Consider the following 17,137-nt stretch of genomic DNA (forward strand, 5'->3'; position numbering starts at 1 on the left):
TAAGTATCTCAAGAAAAGCAAATGCACAAAATGGGAATGTCTAAGCTTTCTGTTCAGCTACGCCTACCTTTGGATGAAGGGGGAAAAAATAAACATGGTTTCTTTTAAGAAGGAACTAGTAGGTCCAAAAGACATACCAGCAGTGGGGATGAACAGAAGAGAAGACAGCTGTAACATTGGAAGAAAAGTCCGTTTTTCCACTGTGTCTCTACTAACTTAAGAGTTATGGAAAAATGCTTCCATTTTTTATAATCACAATATTATATGTTAAAGATCTAATTTTCAGGTTAAAAAGATTGGTCTTTAAAAATGATATTCTAATAAAGGCCATAAACCAAAGATTATTCATACCCCTTTCCCACTAACAAAATGGAATCAGATCACAAATATTTTACAAATTACTATTTAAATATGCCAGTGTTCAAATGGGCCACTTTAAGAATCTTCTCTCCTCCAAGGCTCAGCACATATCTCTCATTAGCTACCAGGCAATTTACACTGCCTGGATTTCCTGTTGTGCTTATAAATTAAGCTGTTTCATTAATAAATCATGTAGTAACTGTGTCCTGTAATAAAATCAATCGTGTACCACAAAGAACTTGAGGACAGTAGCACTACATTGAATTTTCGAGCACCACTGATTTCTTTTTTTGGCAAAAGAAATTTACACTTAAATTATTAATGAATATATATTTTATTCATTTTTTAAAAAATATTCAATCTGATCAAAAGTAGATTTTTATTGAGAACATATTAGGAAGTTTTTTACTGAAACTGAATTTTTAAAATGAATAAAATATACGTTTAATGAAACAGATGTGTTTTCAATTTAAAAATGCAGATGGAAGATGAAGACAGTTGGAAGGGTCAATTTGTATCACATAACAGGAATGGAACATTTAGATGTTATAAAAGTGTCACAGGGCAAAGTAAAATTATATCCAGGCATCACTAAATCAATAGGAAAAACTGACCAAGACATTTTGTTCTAAGGCCATTTCTACATTGGACTCCATAATTATTCTGTGCAAAAAGCCAAAATACCTATCAATTACAAAATGTGGCTCTTGCTTCATTTAGACAAAGGAGGAAATCAAGGGTGGTATGTAAAACTGAAATGGAAATGCTGGGGTTCATCATGACAATGCCATGAAAAGGGATTATGGAGTAATTCTATCCTCTCATGCCCAGAGAAATGGAAAAAGGAATTATCACCAATTCCTGTTTCCATGGATCTACACACAAGAGAAGCAAAATACATGAACTTAAAATCAACCAAGAACCAAAGTTGAATAAAATCTCTAGGAACATGAAACAAGGTCAAACTCCATTACAACAACATTGAAATAGTAACTGTCCAGATCATTTTTATATTAGAATTTTGCATAATGAAAGTCACTTTAGTATAGAACCATCTTCTGAAATTGGCCATCATGTCCACCATGTCAACAACAGTCATAGTTTGTTGTAATGGTCTTTGACCTGTAGTAAATAAGCAGGAAAAGGAAGTTGCATGCTTAGCTAGCATAAAACAATTTCTGAGCAACAATAAAAGCATTCCAAGCCTTCCCCCATCACTTTATAGCAAGATCAAAAAAGACAGTGAGAAAGCCTTCTCTTCAGGAGAAACACAATGTTTCCAACATGCAACAGGTTAATTAGGCAGTCAACACAAGCTTCTATCTGTGGGAAATTCCAAAATGGACAAGAAACCTGTCACGATTTCTTATTCATCTTTGAAATTCCAAGTGGGATGCTAGGTACTAGATTGACAACACATGGCAAACTGCGCTACTGTGGAGGGCTAATGCCTCCTTTTGTGTGTACATAGATTACAATCTTCTTCATTGCTGTGGGTGATGTTTGACAACAACACAGAATAACTCACCTGCAACAAAAGATTCTTTGTGCATTTCTAAAAAATAAAAAGACCCTGAGCTTTCAAGTGAAATAAAATAAATCCAAGCAAGGCAAGCCAGTGTGGACATTTGGAAACATCTGTTAATGGGACACACACAGCAAGCTGTTGCTCTTAAAGTTAGCCACCACAACCATAGCACGTCCCACAGCTAGCAATTAAAAAACATTGATCAATTACCAATTACAGAAGTAGATCAATACTATGCATCAGAAGTAAGCCTCTCTTTATCAGATGGCTGAGCATGGATCTCAGCCTTGTGATATGTGGCATCATAATGATCTTTCTTATTTCTCTTGAAGAAACCACACTATAAGGAAGCAAGGTATTTAGTCAGTTTTACAGTTTTGTATATAAGAGCCAAACAAAAGCAAATCTCAGATGTTAGCCTGTTTTCTATTTATAGCTTGTTTATTTACAAAGAGACCATGATGGATCAGCCAAAACTGGACAGCCACCAAACCAACTCGATTCTCATGGGTCTCTGGTCAAATACTTAGATGACATTACTCAGCTGATTTTTGTATTTGTAAGAGAAATCCTGAGGACAAAAATCATTGTAACGATTATGAATATGAACTCTAAAACAGGCAAAAGATTGACTTTTGCGTTTTACTTAGACAAAGGTTAAGGAAGTTCTCTAAAATTTAGCACAAATCCAAATAAAAAAAGATGCTGCATTTTTCTGCCTTTCACAGTAACTTGTATGGAACAAATGCCATCCACTTGAGGCCTTTGGATTTGTGGGTAAATCACAATATAAATTTGAATTTACCATCATGAAAGAATGATTGCTGTCATTTTCCCAAATTCTGAACCACTATGAAACCCTTAAGTGGTAGGAACCTATGTTCTTCAGGTTAAGTCACTCTAAATGAACACAGAAGTGTAATTCCACTTTCTACTCTAATTTCCTTCATTCAACGATGGAGAAATTTTTTGGTCTACTTGTTCATAAGGCTATGGAACTGCCCTTTGAAACATAGCTTGGTCAAATAAACCTGCCCTCCTGGAAAACTGTGCTTCCTGGCCTGGCAACTCATGAAAGTAAAAATCTAGGTCTGTTTTGTATAGCGTGCTAACTACTAAGTACATGAGAGTATTCAAATTTAAATGAAAAATACCTCCGTTGCACCAGCCACATTCCAAGTGCTCAGTAGTCACCTGTGTCTCATGACTACACATTGCATAGTGCAGCTGCAGAACACTTCCATCATCACAGGGCGTTTTATGGGCAGCACGGATCTAAACTCTCTATCCTGGGGTTTACTTGTGACTCTCTCCATTTAATACACAGTGAACACACCCAGCCAACTTTCAGTCACACATGCCAGGCAACAGGGTGGGGAGAAGGAATGAGCCAGGAACCCAAAGTCCTGGTCCCGCCTGCAGTTTGGCAACATTCTTAATATCCACAGGCATGAGCATCCTTGTTGGCACAATTAAAGCGACTGGACCAGCCTCAAGGACTTTTTGTCTTTACCTTCCAACAAAACCCTGTGTAATACCCTGGAATTTAAAGCAGATATCAGAACTACTCTGGTTGAAGTGGGGATATTTGCACTAACTCCCCTGCCTCACTTCATCTTGGCACCTATGTGGATGTGCAAAACTCACTTTAAAGGCCACTGAACCACAGTCCTCTCTGGCCCTCCAGTTCTAGGATTTTAACACATAAAAACAAATAGTTCACTTTCAGAAAGAAGAGTATCCATAAAGTAATAAAAATGATCTTCATGGAGGGGACATAGAGGTTGTCTGAGTTGCACTTTTGAGTTCTGGATACTTTAGAGCTACAAACAACCCATGAGATCACACAGTCCAATGTACGTACTAAAGAGCTAAAACAAACCAGTGCCCTGGGGAGATGAAATGATTTGCCTAAAATTATATAGCTTGGGCTTCTTAACTCTCAACCCACTGCTTGTCTCACCCTCATTAAAGACTGCCAATAAGACCTGCTCTGAAAAAGACTGTCTTTGTGACCTCCTCCCAAGAGTACACGAAGGCCATCCTCAGATATCAAACCTCAAATTCAGTTTTTGATACCAAAATAGCTTCCAGAGCATCTTCTATGGCTGGCTGTGCTGACCAGAGAAACCTACTGCCTAAAGTGAACATCAGAGGTAGGATTGGCTAATGTCCAATTCAAGGAGGAGTCTTGGCATGAACAATTACGAAGCTTCAATCACACATTTGGAGGACACCAGAAAGTTATCTCACACTAGGAAAAGGAAGTTACTTGGAAAAATAAAACAAAAAAGAAATGTCCAATATTTGAAAGTGACAATATCCTGAATCCTTGTCAATTATACTTGGATCCAAGGGAAGGATATAGATGGTTTGGTCCTGGAGATTGTTGGTAGAGGTTCATAATCATTTGCCCAAAATCCTGTGGACCAGAATTTTTCTGGAAATCCAGAAATTTTGGCATCTTAGAAAAGTAACATGCTGCATACATAATGCCACTGTAATCTAGACATTAGTTTCACAGAACTGCTAAATAAAGGGTAAAGGGTATATACTGCCTCTCTTCACGTGTCGTCTTGTTCCCAAATAAGTCGTTACAAATTTTCAGAGTTTTTTTGCAATTTGTAATTGTCGATAAGGGACTATGAGCCTCCTTTACTCACTTAGAATCGTCCAAAATCTATAGGTCATAATCTTTGGCAACAAAAGTATGCATCCATCCCACACACATATTTTTGTAATGTAGACTATTTACTGGCAGAAATCAAGGGGAAGATACTAAACTTTATTTGCGGGACCAAATATTTCATGAAGAACATCAAATTAAACCCAGATCTTCCTCATGTTTGATAGAGGCTATGAGGACTCCCTTGCAATGGAGTTATTAATGTCATGTTTTTAATGTTTATTTATTTATTTTGAGAGAGAGAGAGAGGGAGAGAGAGAATCCCAAGCAGGCTCTGTGCTGTCAGTGCTGAGCCTGACACGGGGCTCGGTCTCACGAACTGCGAGATCATGACCTGAGCTGAAATCCAGTGTCGGATGCTTAACTAACTGAGCCACCCAGGTACCCCAATTTCATGCTTTTCTATTTCTAATCTGGCTGCAACTGTAAGTAAACCCCGTTTATTCACAGAAGTTGAAATTAACAAGGATACACGTTCAGGTTAATGGGATATCCAACAATTTGGCTTAGATTCCTAATTTAAGATGAAGAAAACGCTGAAGTAGTAAAATTTTTAAATTGTTACTTTCCGAACAGCTAAATTATGTGAAAAGCACCAAGATTTTTTTTATTTAGGAAGCTCCTCATAATGTACAAATGACATACCTTTAAATCTAAGGTGCTTGGTAGATATACAGGTTTCACTGTAAAATTCTCAAGTTTGCTCTATGTTGGCAAAGCTTTATAATAAAATGTTGGGGAAGGGGAAGCATTACAAAGAAATGTACAGACTATCAGTGTAAATTCACTTTTTTCAAAAAACATTAAAACTCAAATGCCAGCCAGGACTTACCTTCCAGAGTAAAAACACTAAGAGAGCAAGCATCAAAATCCCAGCAAGTATAGCCACTAGGATGATCCACCAGGGTACTCCTGAATATTGAGCTACGGTCTTTGAGGGAAACACAGTCACACGAACCTACAGGGCACAAAAGCAAGCACCACTGTAAGTGGGGTTCATAGTTCTAATTCTGTTCCAGACACATTTTGAACAATACAGCCTAATTAGATGCCTTTGATCTAATTGATACGAGATCTTGTCTCAGAACCTGGAAAATGCTGGACTGTGTTTTGACAAAGTTTTTTTTTTTTTTTCTGTTAACCCCTCTTTTTAAAACCTTTATATTGAATTAAAGTAGAGAAAATTGTATAATAAACCATTTATTCATCACCAAGTTTCAACACTCATCAATACACAGCCAATCTTGTTTCATCTGTATAATCTGGTATCTTTTTGAGAATGATCACCTTCTCTTTTCATTTTCAGTAATGGAAATAGAAGGGCCCAAAATGGCTAATATAGGCCATAATTAGCCTATATTCCTCAGATTAAAAAAATGTTTATATATTTATTTTGAGAGAATGAGCAGGGGAGGGACAGAGAGAGACGAAGAGAGAGAACCCCAAGCAGGCTCCACACCGTCAGCACGGAGCCTGATGCGGGGCTTGAGCTCATGAACCTTGAGATTATGACCTGAGCCAAAATCAAGAGTTGGACACTTAAGTGACTGAGCCATCCAGGTACCCCATTCCTCACTCAGATTTTAAAGATGATGTGAAATATGGAAATAGGGATGGAGCTGCATTGCTGATACCATTTTAACTTTTCGTTAGGATGTCCAACTAAGGACCCTAATACACAGTAAGGTTTCCTGCAATGGCCTTGTACGTGTGTTCTACAATAATATATTTGGACAAAGTAAGCCCTGGATTTGTTCTTAGAGGGCTTAGAGCTGTAAGCTGCAGCTGGCGAGAAGCCTAAACTCTAACCATTTGATAGTTGGCAAATACCGATTAAACAGAAATAGTGTCTATTCAGAAACCTAAGAAGTTGCTTACAGCAATTTGCAACAACTCAGTTATGTGCGTTTAGGATTCAGGTGGATTTCTGTGAAACCAGGAGACTATTTTTCCAAGCACGTAAAAGACCTGGTGATAGCTACAAACAGGATTTTGTAAACAGATTAGAGAGCTTCCAGTTGGGTTTCTGATATTTCTGAATTACAAGAATGTAAGGTGAGGGGTAAAGAAAAAGTATGAGTACTTGGCTTCCGAGAAGTGTTTTCAGTCAAGTACTCTGTATTAGTATCGAATTCCTGATGCTGCCTAAAAGTGCTTCTATGTCTGTCTACATTGTGCTTCCATACTTACGTGATTCTCTTTTTAAAAGAAAACCTCTTCACTAAAATACTTCTCTTTCTACTTATAATAGAAAGTAGCTTCTCAGCCTCATTTACAGAATATACTTTAAAGCAAAAGAATTGCTTTTCTTTGAACATTTAAGAGGAAAGAAGTCTGTTTTCAGCCTGTTACACCAACTCTGACACCTCTCCCAGCTACTGTGTTTCCTGTTATGCTCTCAGTGAGGTTTCTCTCAAACTGCCAGACAACTGTGCGGGGGGGGGGGGGGGGGGGGGGGGGCTTTGTTCAATCCTCCCTACCTTCCATCCCCCTTCGGAAAGACATCCCAGCTGTAAGCTAAAACCACCCCTGATTACTGGGTCTAACACAGGCGTATCCACTTAGTGGGAAGAAAGAATGGTGAGAGACCAGTGATGAAATAGCGTACTCGATGTGACTGGTAAGCCTGCCTACTCTAAACCAAAACAAACAAAAAAAATTAGCCTATGCTGATCTCATTTACTTGGGGGCCAGATGACAACCTGGAAGGACCATCCTCATTTTTAAGAATAAGTTCTGATAAATCTGGAAGTGGAGAGTGGAGACTGGTCCGTGGCAGGGGACCCAGCCCCACAATCGCACTGTGTTATCAGAGTGCCTTTTAAATGGCTGATAATAGGGGAAACCACTCCTATAAATGGCAGCAATCCAACAGTATAAGAGCTGAACAAGGTAATTTTTGATTTGGTGGGGGTGGAGTGTACATCCTGCTGAGAGGTCTAGCCCCGAGTCTGACTACCATTCAAACCAGATTTTGGAGCCTTTCAGAAACTGTGAAACAACTCAGCGTCAAAGACTGAAGACTGAAGCCAGGGGCAGGGCTACACTTGTAAAGGGCAGATATGCTCTGCAAACGCAGGCTGTGTGTAAGGCCACACTGCAGTCCAGGAAGGTGAGAGAGGAGAGTCAGCAAGACTTTGTTTTTTCCATAAACTTTCACCTAAATTTTGTTTTGTTTTTAAGACAGTCATTCTCCAGCTGGGACTGGGAATCAAGGGGGAGCTGACCTCAGAACTGGGGAAGGGGAGACCAGACGTGAGCTGTGACCTCCAGAGCTCTGGAAAGCCTGGTCAGATCTTGCGACAGCAGCTATTATTGATGGACAGTGACAGGTTAAGGGGAGTGGAAATTACTCCAACTCCAAAAACATTTGGGGGGGGGGGTTGTTCTTTAAAATCTAGGCGTTTGCACATTTCACATATGCATGTGAAGATGAGGCTTGAGCTCTGCTGACGCATTAAATTCCATCATGAGTGAGCAGTGCTTAGACCCCATTTGCCTGCTCACTGCCAGAATGGTTCCCCTGAATCACTCTCTGACATAGTACTCTCTATTCTTAGAACATCAATCTAAGAAATCACATGAAGGGATTTTCATATCTTTCACAAAACTCTCTATTAAAGACATCATCACCTTTCATGCGCATTCCTCATATCAGAAACCCATCTTGTAAAAGGATCCAGATCTCATATTCTCTGAATTTAAAGCCAAAAGAAGAAAATCACATTCCCCTGAAGAATGATATGCCTTTTACCTATTTTTGGCAACGAGGAAGCAGATACTCTTTTCCATTTCCTTAGGAATGAAGTGGGGGATATATAAATACAACCAATAAACAATCTCTTCCTTCCTTGACTTAATTCAACAATTATCTCCTGGTTCACATTCCCCTAGACCATGAAATTCTTAACAGTCAACACTGTATCTTATTCAACTTTGCTTCTCTAGCATTTGTGCAGGGAAGGCACTGTGTGTGCACAATAAGTACTTGTTAACTGGATGGATTTAATTGATGCTAAAATGTAACCATTTTATCTGGTTCAATTAGGTGACCAGCTCTCTGACTTTATTATAACAATGTGCTAAAATGTACTAAGAAGCAATCAGAACACTCTTAAAATTGGTTGGGTTATAAGGAAACTAAAAGGTGTTTTTTGTTCTTTTGTTTTTCTTCCTTTTCTTTTCTTCTAGCCAGGACTAGAGTGTAAGCAAGGAGAAGTTTTAATATGAAGACCAAAAGACAAGACTGAATTACTCAACCTCCTTTGCTTCTATCTCCAAAGAAAAATGATCTTCAGGCTAGAAAGGACAGATGGACTAAGATAAAGATGAAACGGAAACCCACAATAAGTGAGGGAATAAAGAGAAAGGCATCCTGACACTTGAATTAAGCTCACATCTTTAGGCCCAGGAAAAGTACACCTAAATACTAAAGAAAATACTAAAGAAACATGTAGATGGATATCTGAGCTGCTGTATCTCAGAAATCAGAGTCAACAGAAGACGTACCAGAAGACTAGAGATAAGAAAATGTCTTCATTTTCAAAAGAAATGCACTCTAGATACAAAACAGTAATACATTCACAAATCCACCCATTATTAAATAACCAAGGAGGGTCACAGCAGACTCCACTTCCCATTAGCATGCACGAGTTCTCCAAGCCCTTACATGAAATGCCCCAGAGAACCTCACTTTCATTTGTGACCCAGCCACTAGACTGGGTACCAGCACCCTAGTCCCATCATCTTCCAGAAAACAAGAGCACTTGATGGGGGCCTGTGAGCCCAAGGTCTGGTCTCACGTCACATGGCGGTCCTGTGACCTGAGGGAGAGACAACCTTCCTTGGATTGTTTTCTCATGGGAATCTGACATCTGGAGACTTACTGGGAAGCAGGCGTTACAGAGTCAAAGAGAATAGGAGCCCTGAAACCAGAGACTTATAGGTTTCAACTCAGGATCCCAACTGTGCCTGCTTCCTTTTTTGGTAAAATGGGTAAGTCTACCTTGTCATTCTTCTGAGGTTTAAATGACTGTACATAGGTAAAATGTCTAGTAAATTGTAGACATTTTATTAATGTTTTATGATGTTTATCCATCCCCTCTAAAGTGTTGTTTCTTTTTCCAGCTCTGAAAACTCAGTGATTCTCAGGGTTACTGGTTGTTTTTTTTTAAGTGTTTATTTTATTTTGAGAGAGAGTGCACACAAGCAGGAGTGGGAGAGAGAGGAGCGAGATTCCCAAGCAGTCTCTGCACTGTCAGCACAGAGCCCACTGCAGTGCTCGAACTCCCAAACCAGCAGTTCATGACCTGAGCCGAAACCAAAAGGCAGACGCTTACCAACTGAGCCACCCTGAGGTGCCCCTCAGGCTTACTGATTTAAAGTTCTAGCAAGCTATCGCAGCTGCCTCCAGTCAGGATAGAGAAGGGCTTCTCAGGAAGGTTATGGCTCCACTGACCGTCCTCTATGATGCCTTATTGATAAGAGGTAGAAAGGTGGGCTGGAATAACATGCAAAGATAATCTAAGGCCAGGGTGACGTATGTCCTGGTGAGCCTAGGACAGTCCTAATTTATATCCCTTGTCCCAGCATCCTGCCCAGTTTAGCATTTGCCCCAGACAAAAAGACAAATGTGTTCTAGTTTGGATGATAGGTTTTAACAGCTAAAAATCAATGTATTCAGAAACGAGTGCTCAGGAGAGCTCACTGCTGGCTCAAAGGACTGAAGCCAAAACACTTCTATAGGCACATCAGTAGATCAGTTTAAGAATGGTAAGTCACAATCTTTTTCTCAGTCTCTTGTAAAACATCCTGGTCTATGACATGCAGTCACTGTATCTTGAGAGCATGACAGAAGCCCCTGTGGGCTACAGACCCCCACAAGGAACCCTTTCCACTGTGCCCCTGAAGCCACTGCTCCCAGTCCCGTGAAGCATTTTTCTCAATTGCCTGAGGCCAGAGAAGGCATGCCTCTCAGCTTTGAAAAAGATAAAACCTTGCAGGCATAGAACACTACCAGGGCAAATGATCAAGACTCAGAACTACTCTGTGAACTGAAATGACAGACCACAAGCAAATCACATAAAACGTAAGGACACATTTAAAGGCATGCATTTAGGGGCATCTGGGGGGCTCCGCCAGTTAAGCTTCTGACTTCGGCTCAGGTCACGATCTCACACTTGGTAGGTTTGAGCCCCGCGTCAGGCTCTGTGCTAACAGCTCAGAGCCTGCAGCCGGCTTTAGACTCTGTGTCTCCCTCTCTCTCTGCCCCTAACCCACTTGCACTCTGTCTCTGTCTCTCAAAAATAAATAAACGTTAAAAAATATTAAAAGGAATACATTTAGATTTTTAAAAATTGCTCAAGGACAGGATATGGGAGCTATAGCTTGACGGCACATTCTTTTGAAAACACCGGGAAGTTTCAGCAGAACATAAACCGTAGCCACTAGAAATGCAAACAGTCTCCCATGTTCACCACAAGACCAAGTTTTAGGCTGACAGAAGCGTGGGGCCGAGGTGTCTGGAGTTCGGGGCCTCAGGGTGAGGCGAACCAGGCAGACAGCAGGTCCACACTCTGCCCATGTGGGAGTCACACTGCCGGACCAGCGCCAGCCCAGGAGGAGAGGGCCTGGCATGACGGGTAACTGAAGAGGTGGATGCTTCGCTCTGAACGGAAGGAAAGGCATGTCCAAGGGGCATCTCCGTTTCCTTCAGTTATTCCAAAGGCTGCTACGTGGCTAAGAGAGAGGGCTCATTTGGGACTTGTGCCAAGGTGCATAACCAGGGACCGATTTTATAAGATTCACCTCTGGATTCACATGTAAAGAGATCTTTTCCAATAACTGCAGCTGGCCACACGTGCCATGAGCTGCTCCATAAAGTGGTGGTGACCATCAGCAGGGACACTCCCAGCGATGACTACGGCATCAGGGATGGTCTAAGACTTGGGGTTTCTACAGAGGTGGGAGGTGCACCCATTCTTTCACGGGGCTAATAGCTCTCCAATCTGCCACGTGCACTGCAGAACTAGATGACCCCAGAGGTACTTCTTTTTCCAATGATTCTATTAAAATACAGCTTGGGGTGGCAGCACCTTAAAGCATCATCTGACTTCTCCTAAAGGAGGGGTCACGGTGCTGTGAGCGAAATGAGTGCCACAGTAGCATGTCCTCAGGCTGGGGCACAGGGCAGAGACAGAGTGATTTTCTCCGAGTTCAGGCAAGACAGGGGGACCTCTCACCTGAGTGCCTGCGTGTGGCAGTTTGATATTCTCAGCAGCGGCAGCGACATCAATGGAAGCCCGGACGAGAATGTCCAGGTAGTTCATTTTGGAATATTCCTGTTTGGAGACAAAGTTAGCAAATGCATTAAGGAAGTGAGAGATGTCCTAAGAAACAGCAAATGACTTGCAGGGGACAGCCTCACGGCAGGACCAAACCTCTAGAAATGTGCTGTTCCATAACCTCGAGCGAAGGACAACAGAGGCCTTGCTGTCCAGCCCCCGCAGCGGACAGCTTATGTTCACACAGTTCACGTTCATGCTGCAATTCTGGACAGGACACAAGAGGGGCAGTTAAAATCCAACAGTACAGGGAAGACCTTCCCGCCACCATCTGTCAAACAGTCCCAGCTCTTGAAAAAATACTTACAAGGGTCTGATATTTTCTTTCAGCAAATAAAGAAAATTTTCTGCCATCATCTGTCTGTTTTTCAGCAATTTCCCGTTTCCTTCTTGAGTTGTGAGACTCCTGAAAAGAAATTATATCCAAACTAGTTCTACTTAATGTAATTCTTTGTCCCTAGCATACAAACCCTTGAGCCCTCCCTCCCAAATAACGCCAAATTCACGTAATCAGCAATTAACATCTGCCCGTCTCCTGTCATCAAAGGCACAGAAATAATTTAAGTGTAAAATCCACAAATGTTCCGATCTCATTGCGAGTTTATTGACTAAGGTCATTTATTCCCACTCTGACTTCAAAACTCAGGCAAAGAAAAAGAGGCTTTCTATGTTCTTCTGTCTCCTCACCAGACTGAGTACCCTGAGTTCAGGCATCAGATTTCATTGCTTTATCTTTAGCACCCAGCTCAGTAACTAATGTATGGTACAAAATCAGCACATCTTGAATAAATAAATGACACTGAAGAACAAGGAAAAAAGCAAAAGAACTAGTCAGTGACTTATTCAAAGTAGAGTACTGAAAAGTAAGCCATGTAAGAATTCTGTTTCAAAATAGCATTTTCCTTAAGACAGGATTAAGAGTAATGGGCCATCTTGGGTTTCTTTTTTTTTTTTTAATTTTATTTTAGAGAGAGAGTGATCTGGGGAGAGGGACACAGAGGGAGAGAGACAGAATCTTAAGCAGGCTCCACTCTCAGCGCACAGCCCAACATGAGGCTCGATCTCACAACCCTGGGATCATGACCTGAGCCATAATCAAGAGACGCTCAACTAACTGAACCACCCAGGCACCCCTGGACCATCTTGTTTTTCAAAGTTGATGAACAGAGGATACTTCTATAAGCCACCAACTGTTCACACTAGTCATACCCGAGTCACTTTACAACTTAAAAGAAACAGACATGCAATAACAAAGCAGATCCTCCAACTGGAGCATAGATGATAAACCCGTTATGTGCACCAGTACTGAGCAGTTAAGAACATAGGCTCTGAAAACAGGCGGAGCTGAGCTTGAATGCAGAATCTGCCTCTTAGCTGCCGAGCTGATTCTTAAAACGTTAATCTCTCTGAACCTCAGTTTCCTCATCTATGAAGTGGTAGGGATAAAAAAAAATTCCTTAAAGGAAGGGAATGAAATGAGAAAAAGCAAATAAAATGCTTAGCACAGTGTCTGAGACACAATAAAGACTCGATTAAGTATTTACTATTTTAAAAAATAAGAATGAAAGCTCTGAAGGTCACTTGCTAAGGTGCTAATATCCTTTGTAATGAGTTTGGTTCTCCCGGGAGTTAACACTGGCTGGCCAACCCCCAGAAGCATATCCTAGTCCTCTTTATAGGTCATACTGGGCTGCAAAACTCCAGGAAGCGTCATTTCCTTCAACAAGTGCTGAATGACCCTGCCATAACGATCACTAATCAGCAGCAACCCTCAGCCTGACTTGGATACTCAACTGTAACAGAGAAACTGACACCAGAGAAAAAGTCAACATGCCACTATGTCAGTTTCCTAAGGAAAAAGATGATTTTCCCCTCAAAGGTTAGCTTCCCTATTTACAGCGATGGAGACAGGAGATAAATCCATCAACATACCTTTAGTTTCAGGGAGTTTATTTCACTTTGCGGCTCACAAGCTATCTTTTCCAAGCCTTTAGATTCTACTTTCACCAAATAAAGCAACCATTTGCCATTGCTAATTTCTTTTGGCCACTGGATATTCAAGGTTGCTGTGCCGAGGTTTTTAAGAGGTTTACCCAAGTTAATAACCTGTTAGAAAATAATACGTATTATATATCTCAGTGTAATTCTCTCAACATAAAATTAAGTAGCAGCTCCTGTTGCCAAGGGGAAAAAAAAAAAACCCAAAATATCTGGCATAATCCTACAGTGAAAGTATAGGCTCCAAAAATTGAGACTACCGATATGGGGTCCAAAACAGAGATTGATGCCTAGAAAAGGTAAAGAGAAATGATTGCTCATTCCCACCCAGGAACTAGCGTGTACAACAGCATCTGTGGTGCAGATACGCCACACCCTCAACACACTCAGGGGAAGTCACCAATAACCTGCTTCTGGGAAGCCCCTCCCACTGTAAACATGAAGCAGCCTCTGTCCTCTACTACCCAGGGGAGGCTTGGGTAACAACGCAGAGTCTGAGTAAAAACCATTATGACAGCCGTGAATCAGGAGTCCAAGCTGGGGACACAGTAACTTCCCGCAGCAGAAGCCGAAAAAGGCACGAGTTCTCTGTCTGTGCGCGGGGACAGCTGCGGAGCCCAGAGACGTGGCTCTCAGCCACCCCTGCGCAGGCATCATCACGGCCACCGCCATCACCTGTCGCAGCTGTGTCTATGATGCTGAGACACACACATACACACACACAACAGAATTCAACCCCTTCATCCTGCTGGGGCCAGGGGTGGGCACATTCTTGCCATCTCAGACCCAAATCCACGGATGAGGTATGAGCCACCTCTGTCCTACGCGTTTCTGTTCATCCAACCAGACTTAGAGGCACTGTGTGACTCCTATTTTGAAATGCTTCAGAGCAATCAGTAGTCTTCCTTACTGGCACTGGGCTTGTGAAATGTTAGGGAACATTAGCCACACACAGTAAGAAAGATGTCCTTATGGTGGAGGAAGAAATGAGTCATAACACAATCTAAAGCCAGATATGAAGTACTTTGAGATTTTTGTTTTACAGACAGACTCTGGGGAGGGGCGAGGCGTTCCTTGGTCTCTACACCACTTACACATTAAAACTCTCTAATAGGAAAATGGCCAAACTGAACTGGATTTTCAAAGTCCTATGTTGAATAGACGGTTGTGTTCTTCATTGTGGAGGATAAAACTTTTACCGTAAGCCAGTCTGTTGCTTAAAAATTGGTGAACTCACTTTTAACAGAGCATTTATCATGCTTATTTATTAATATTGCTTAATATTGATATTACATACTAAAATCCATATCCACATTTATTAAAATTACATCACATATCACCATATATAGTATATGTTAGCTTTTAGTATATATAATACGGAAGACCAACTGCTTCAACTCACCCTGAACTCATACTCTATTAAACTTCCCACCTCATCTTCAGATTTCATAGCTTGCTCACCAACAACTGTTCCTCCAAAATACACCTGGGAAGGTTTAGCAACTCTGTTAAATTAAAAAACACCAGTTTTAGCAGGATTGTAAACGGTTCTTTTAAACACTGATTTGTTATGCTAAACACAAACACTTACCCAGAGACCGATAAAAGCAGTTCAATAACCACTTTTGCTGTAGCTGTAATTGAAGCCAAATTATCTTGATTGCTTGTTCTGAAAATGAAAAGGAAACAATAGGGTTTCATTTTAACCGTCAGTTTTCTCATTACAATTACACTTCTTTTAGGAGTTCGAGCAGAGCTGGTTCTTTGGCTGTGCTTTCATGAAATAATTCTGAATGGAAAGGTTGAAGAAACGCTTACGTTTCCAGCTTCAGATTAATATCCAGATCTGTCGTGTCAAAGGTAACCTCAGTTGTACTTAAAATCAAATAAAAAGTCACCTAAACAAATAGAAAGACATGTTACCAGAGATCAAGCATGTCAACACTGTAATGGCACGTAAAACAGTACAATACAGTATGTAAAGGCATCACCTACACTGGAATTTCTTTTAAAAGGATTTCCAAGTTCACAGTCTGCTTGTGAGCCGTTCTGATTGGCAACACAACTCAACTGTTTCTCCTGTAACAAAAAAACACGAGATCACAATGCATTCACTTGCCGCACAGCTCTGGGTGTTTCCTCCTCACAGCTCTCCAAAAACACTTACAGGGAAAGCCCTCAATTCTCTGTAGGCCGAGTAAGTCAGAGTGTCCGGAAAAGTTGCAATGAGTTTAGCTTCATGAGCGTCATCGCCGTCTTTTGTGGGGTTCCTTGGATTGGAAGGGCTGTTTGTCACTGTGATTTCTAAAGCAATGTCCTTCTGGTCTTTTAGAACTAGTTCTGGGACACCTTTTTGACTATTAAAAAAACAATGCAAAAAACAAACACAAAAAACAAGAAAAATGACAGAGCCCTCAGTACATTTTCAGTAACCCACTGCAAAGCAGTCATTTTTGCTAGGATGACAGAGCGATTCTTACATTGGTAAATAAGAAAATTTGTCTTGATTTCCTTCCCGGGTACAAAATTTATATTCTAGTTTAAGGTTGCTGTTACATACATTGTCGGCTCCACATCCCTCTTTTAAGAAGTGCACCTGTAGGAAAACAAAACCATTGTAATTTATGCCATTTAGGACCCTCAACAGTGACTGGCTGTTTCCGCACAGTCCTTTCCCTGTGTGACAGTTACCACAGCACAAGCTTCAAAGGTACTTTGCCATGCATCCAACGCCCACTCTGGGCTTTAACAGAACCACGCTTTAAGAACACTTTGGCCATGGCATTGAGGTGTAGTAAAGAGCGTGAGCCCTGCAGCCACACAGATCCATGTTCAATCCTGGCTCTGCCACTCACTTAGCCATGTGGCTTGGGGGAAGTCACTTAACCTTTCAGAGGCTAAGTTTCACCTTAGGTAATATGGGGATACCACCACCCTACTTGCTAGGGATACTGTAAGAATTACCAACGATAATGATGATGCTAACACACGACTACATATTTTAACTCAATCCTCACAACAGACTTAGGAGGATATTGTTATGGGCTCCACTGTACAAATGAGGAAACAGAGTTTAAGATCAGGAAAGCAAATGTACAGTGCTAACGAGTGCTCAAGAATCACACTGATAAACAGGAAAACAGTCTCCCTGCCTGTTATGTTTAACTGGACTACAGAGCTAGGAATAGACACAAGAAATATTCACGTGATGATAACATCCAA

The 17,137-nt window shown here is 41.1% G+C and overlaps 1 protein-coding gene and 1 long non-coding RNA gene across 4 annotated transcripts in view; one reads left to right on the plus strand and one right to left on the minus strand.

The window, feature by feature from the left end:
• The window catches only part of LOC132671181 (uncharacterized), a 74,040-nt gene extending 61,770 nt beyond the window's left edge, over positions 1-12,270 (plus strand). Inside the window, exon 3 of the long non-coding RNA XR_009606982.3 lies at positions 8,766-12,270. This is a non-coding gene — a long non-coding RNA (uncharacterized LOC132671181). The remainder of the gene's footprint in view (positions 1-8,765) is intronic.
• The window catches only part of ITGA6 (integrin subunit alpha 6), a 77,048-nt gene that overhangs the window by 2,133 nt on the left and 57,778 nt on the right, over positions 1-17,137 (minus strand). For 2 of the 3 annotated variants that reach the window (XM_060621667.3, XM_060621669.3), the window contains 11 exons: positions 16,396-16,511; positions 16,083-16,272; positions 15,911-15,994; positions 15,734-15,813; positions 15,507-15,584; positions 15,318-15,420; positions 13,850-14,023; positions 12,225-12,323; positions 12,014-12,124; positions 11,816-11,914; positions 5,407-5,532 (listed from right to left, as the gene is read on the minus strand). In XM_060621667.3, the coding sequence (XP_060477650.1) occupies positions 5,407-5,532; positions 11,816-11,914; positions 12,014-12,124; positions 12,225-12,323; positions 13,850-14,023; positions 15,318-15,420; positions 15,507-15,584; positions 15,734-15,813; positions 15,911-15,994; positions 16,083-16,272; positions 16,396-16,511 (1,260 nt within the window). Of the gene's footprint in view, positions 1-2,098; positions 2,229-5,406; positions 5,533-11,815; positions 11,915-12,013; positions 12,125-12,224; positions 12,324-13,849; positions 14,024-15,317; positions 15,421-15,506; positions 15,585-15,733; positions 15,814-15,910; positions 15,995-16,082; positions 16,273-16,395; positions 16,512-17,137 lie in introns of all 3 variants that reach the window. The other variant, XM_060621668.3, reaches the window with a different exon arrangement.

The sequence above is a fragment of the Panthera onca genome, chromosome C1 (assembly GCF_046562875.1).
Source record: "Panthera onca isolate mPanOnc1 chromosome C1, mPanOnc1 haplotype 2, whole genome shotgun sequence".
In the NCBI taxonomy this organism is placed as follows: domain Eukaryota; kingdom Metazoa; phylum Chordata; class Mammalia; order Carnivora; family Felidae; genus Panthera; species Panthera onca.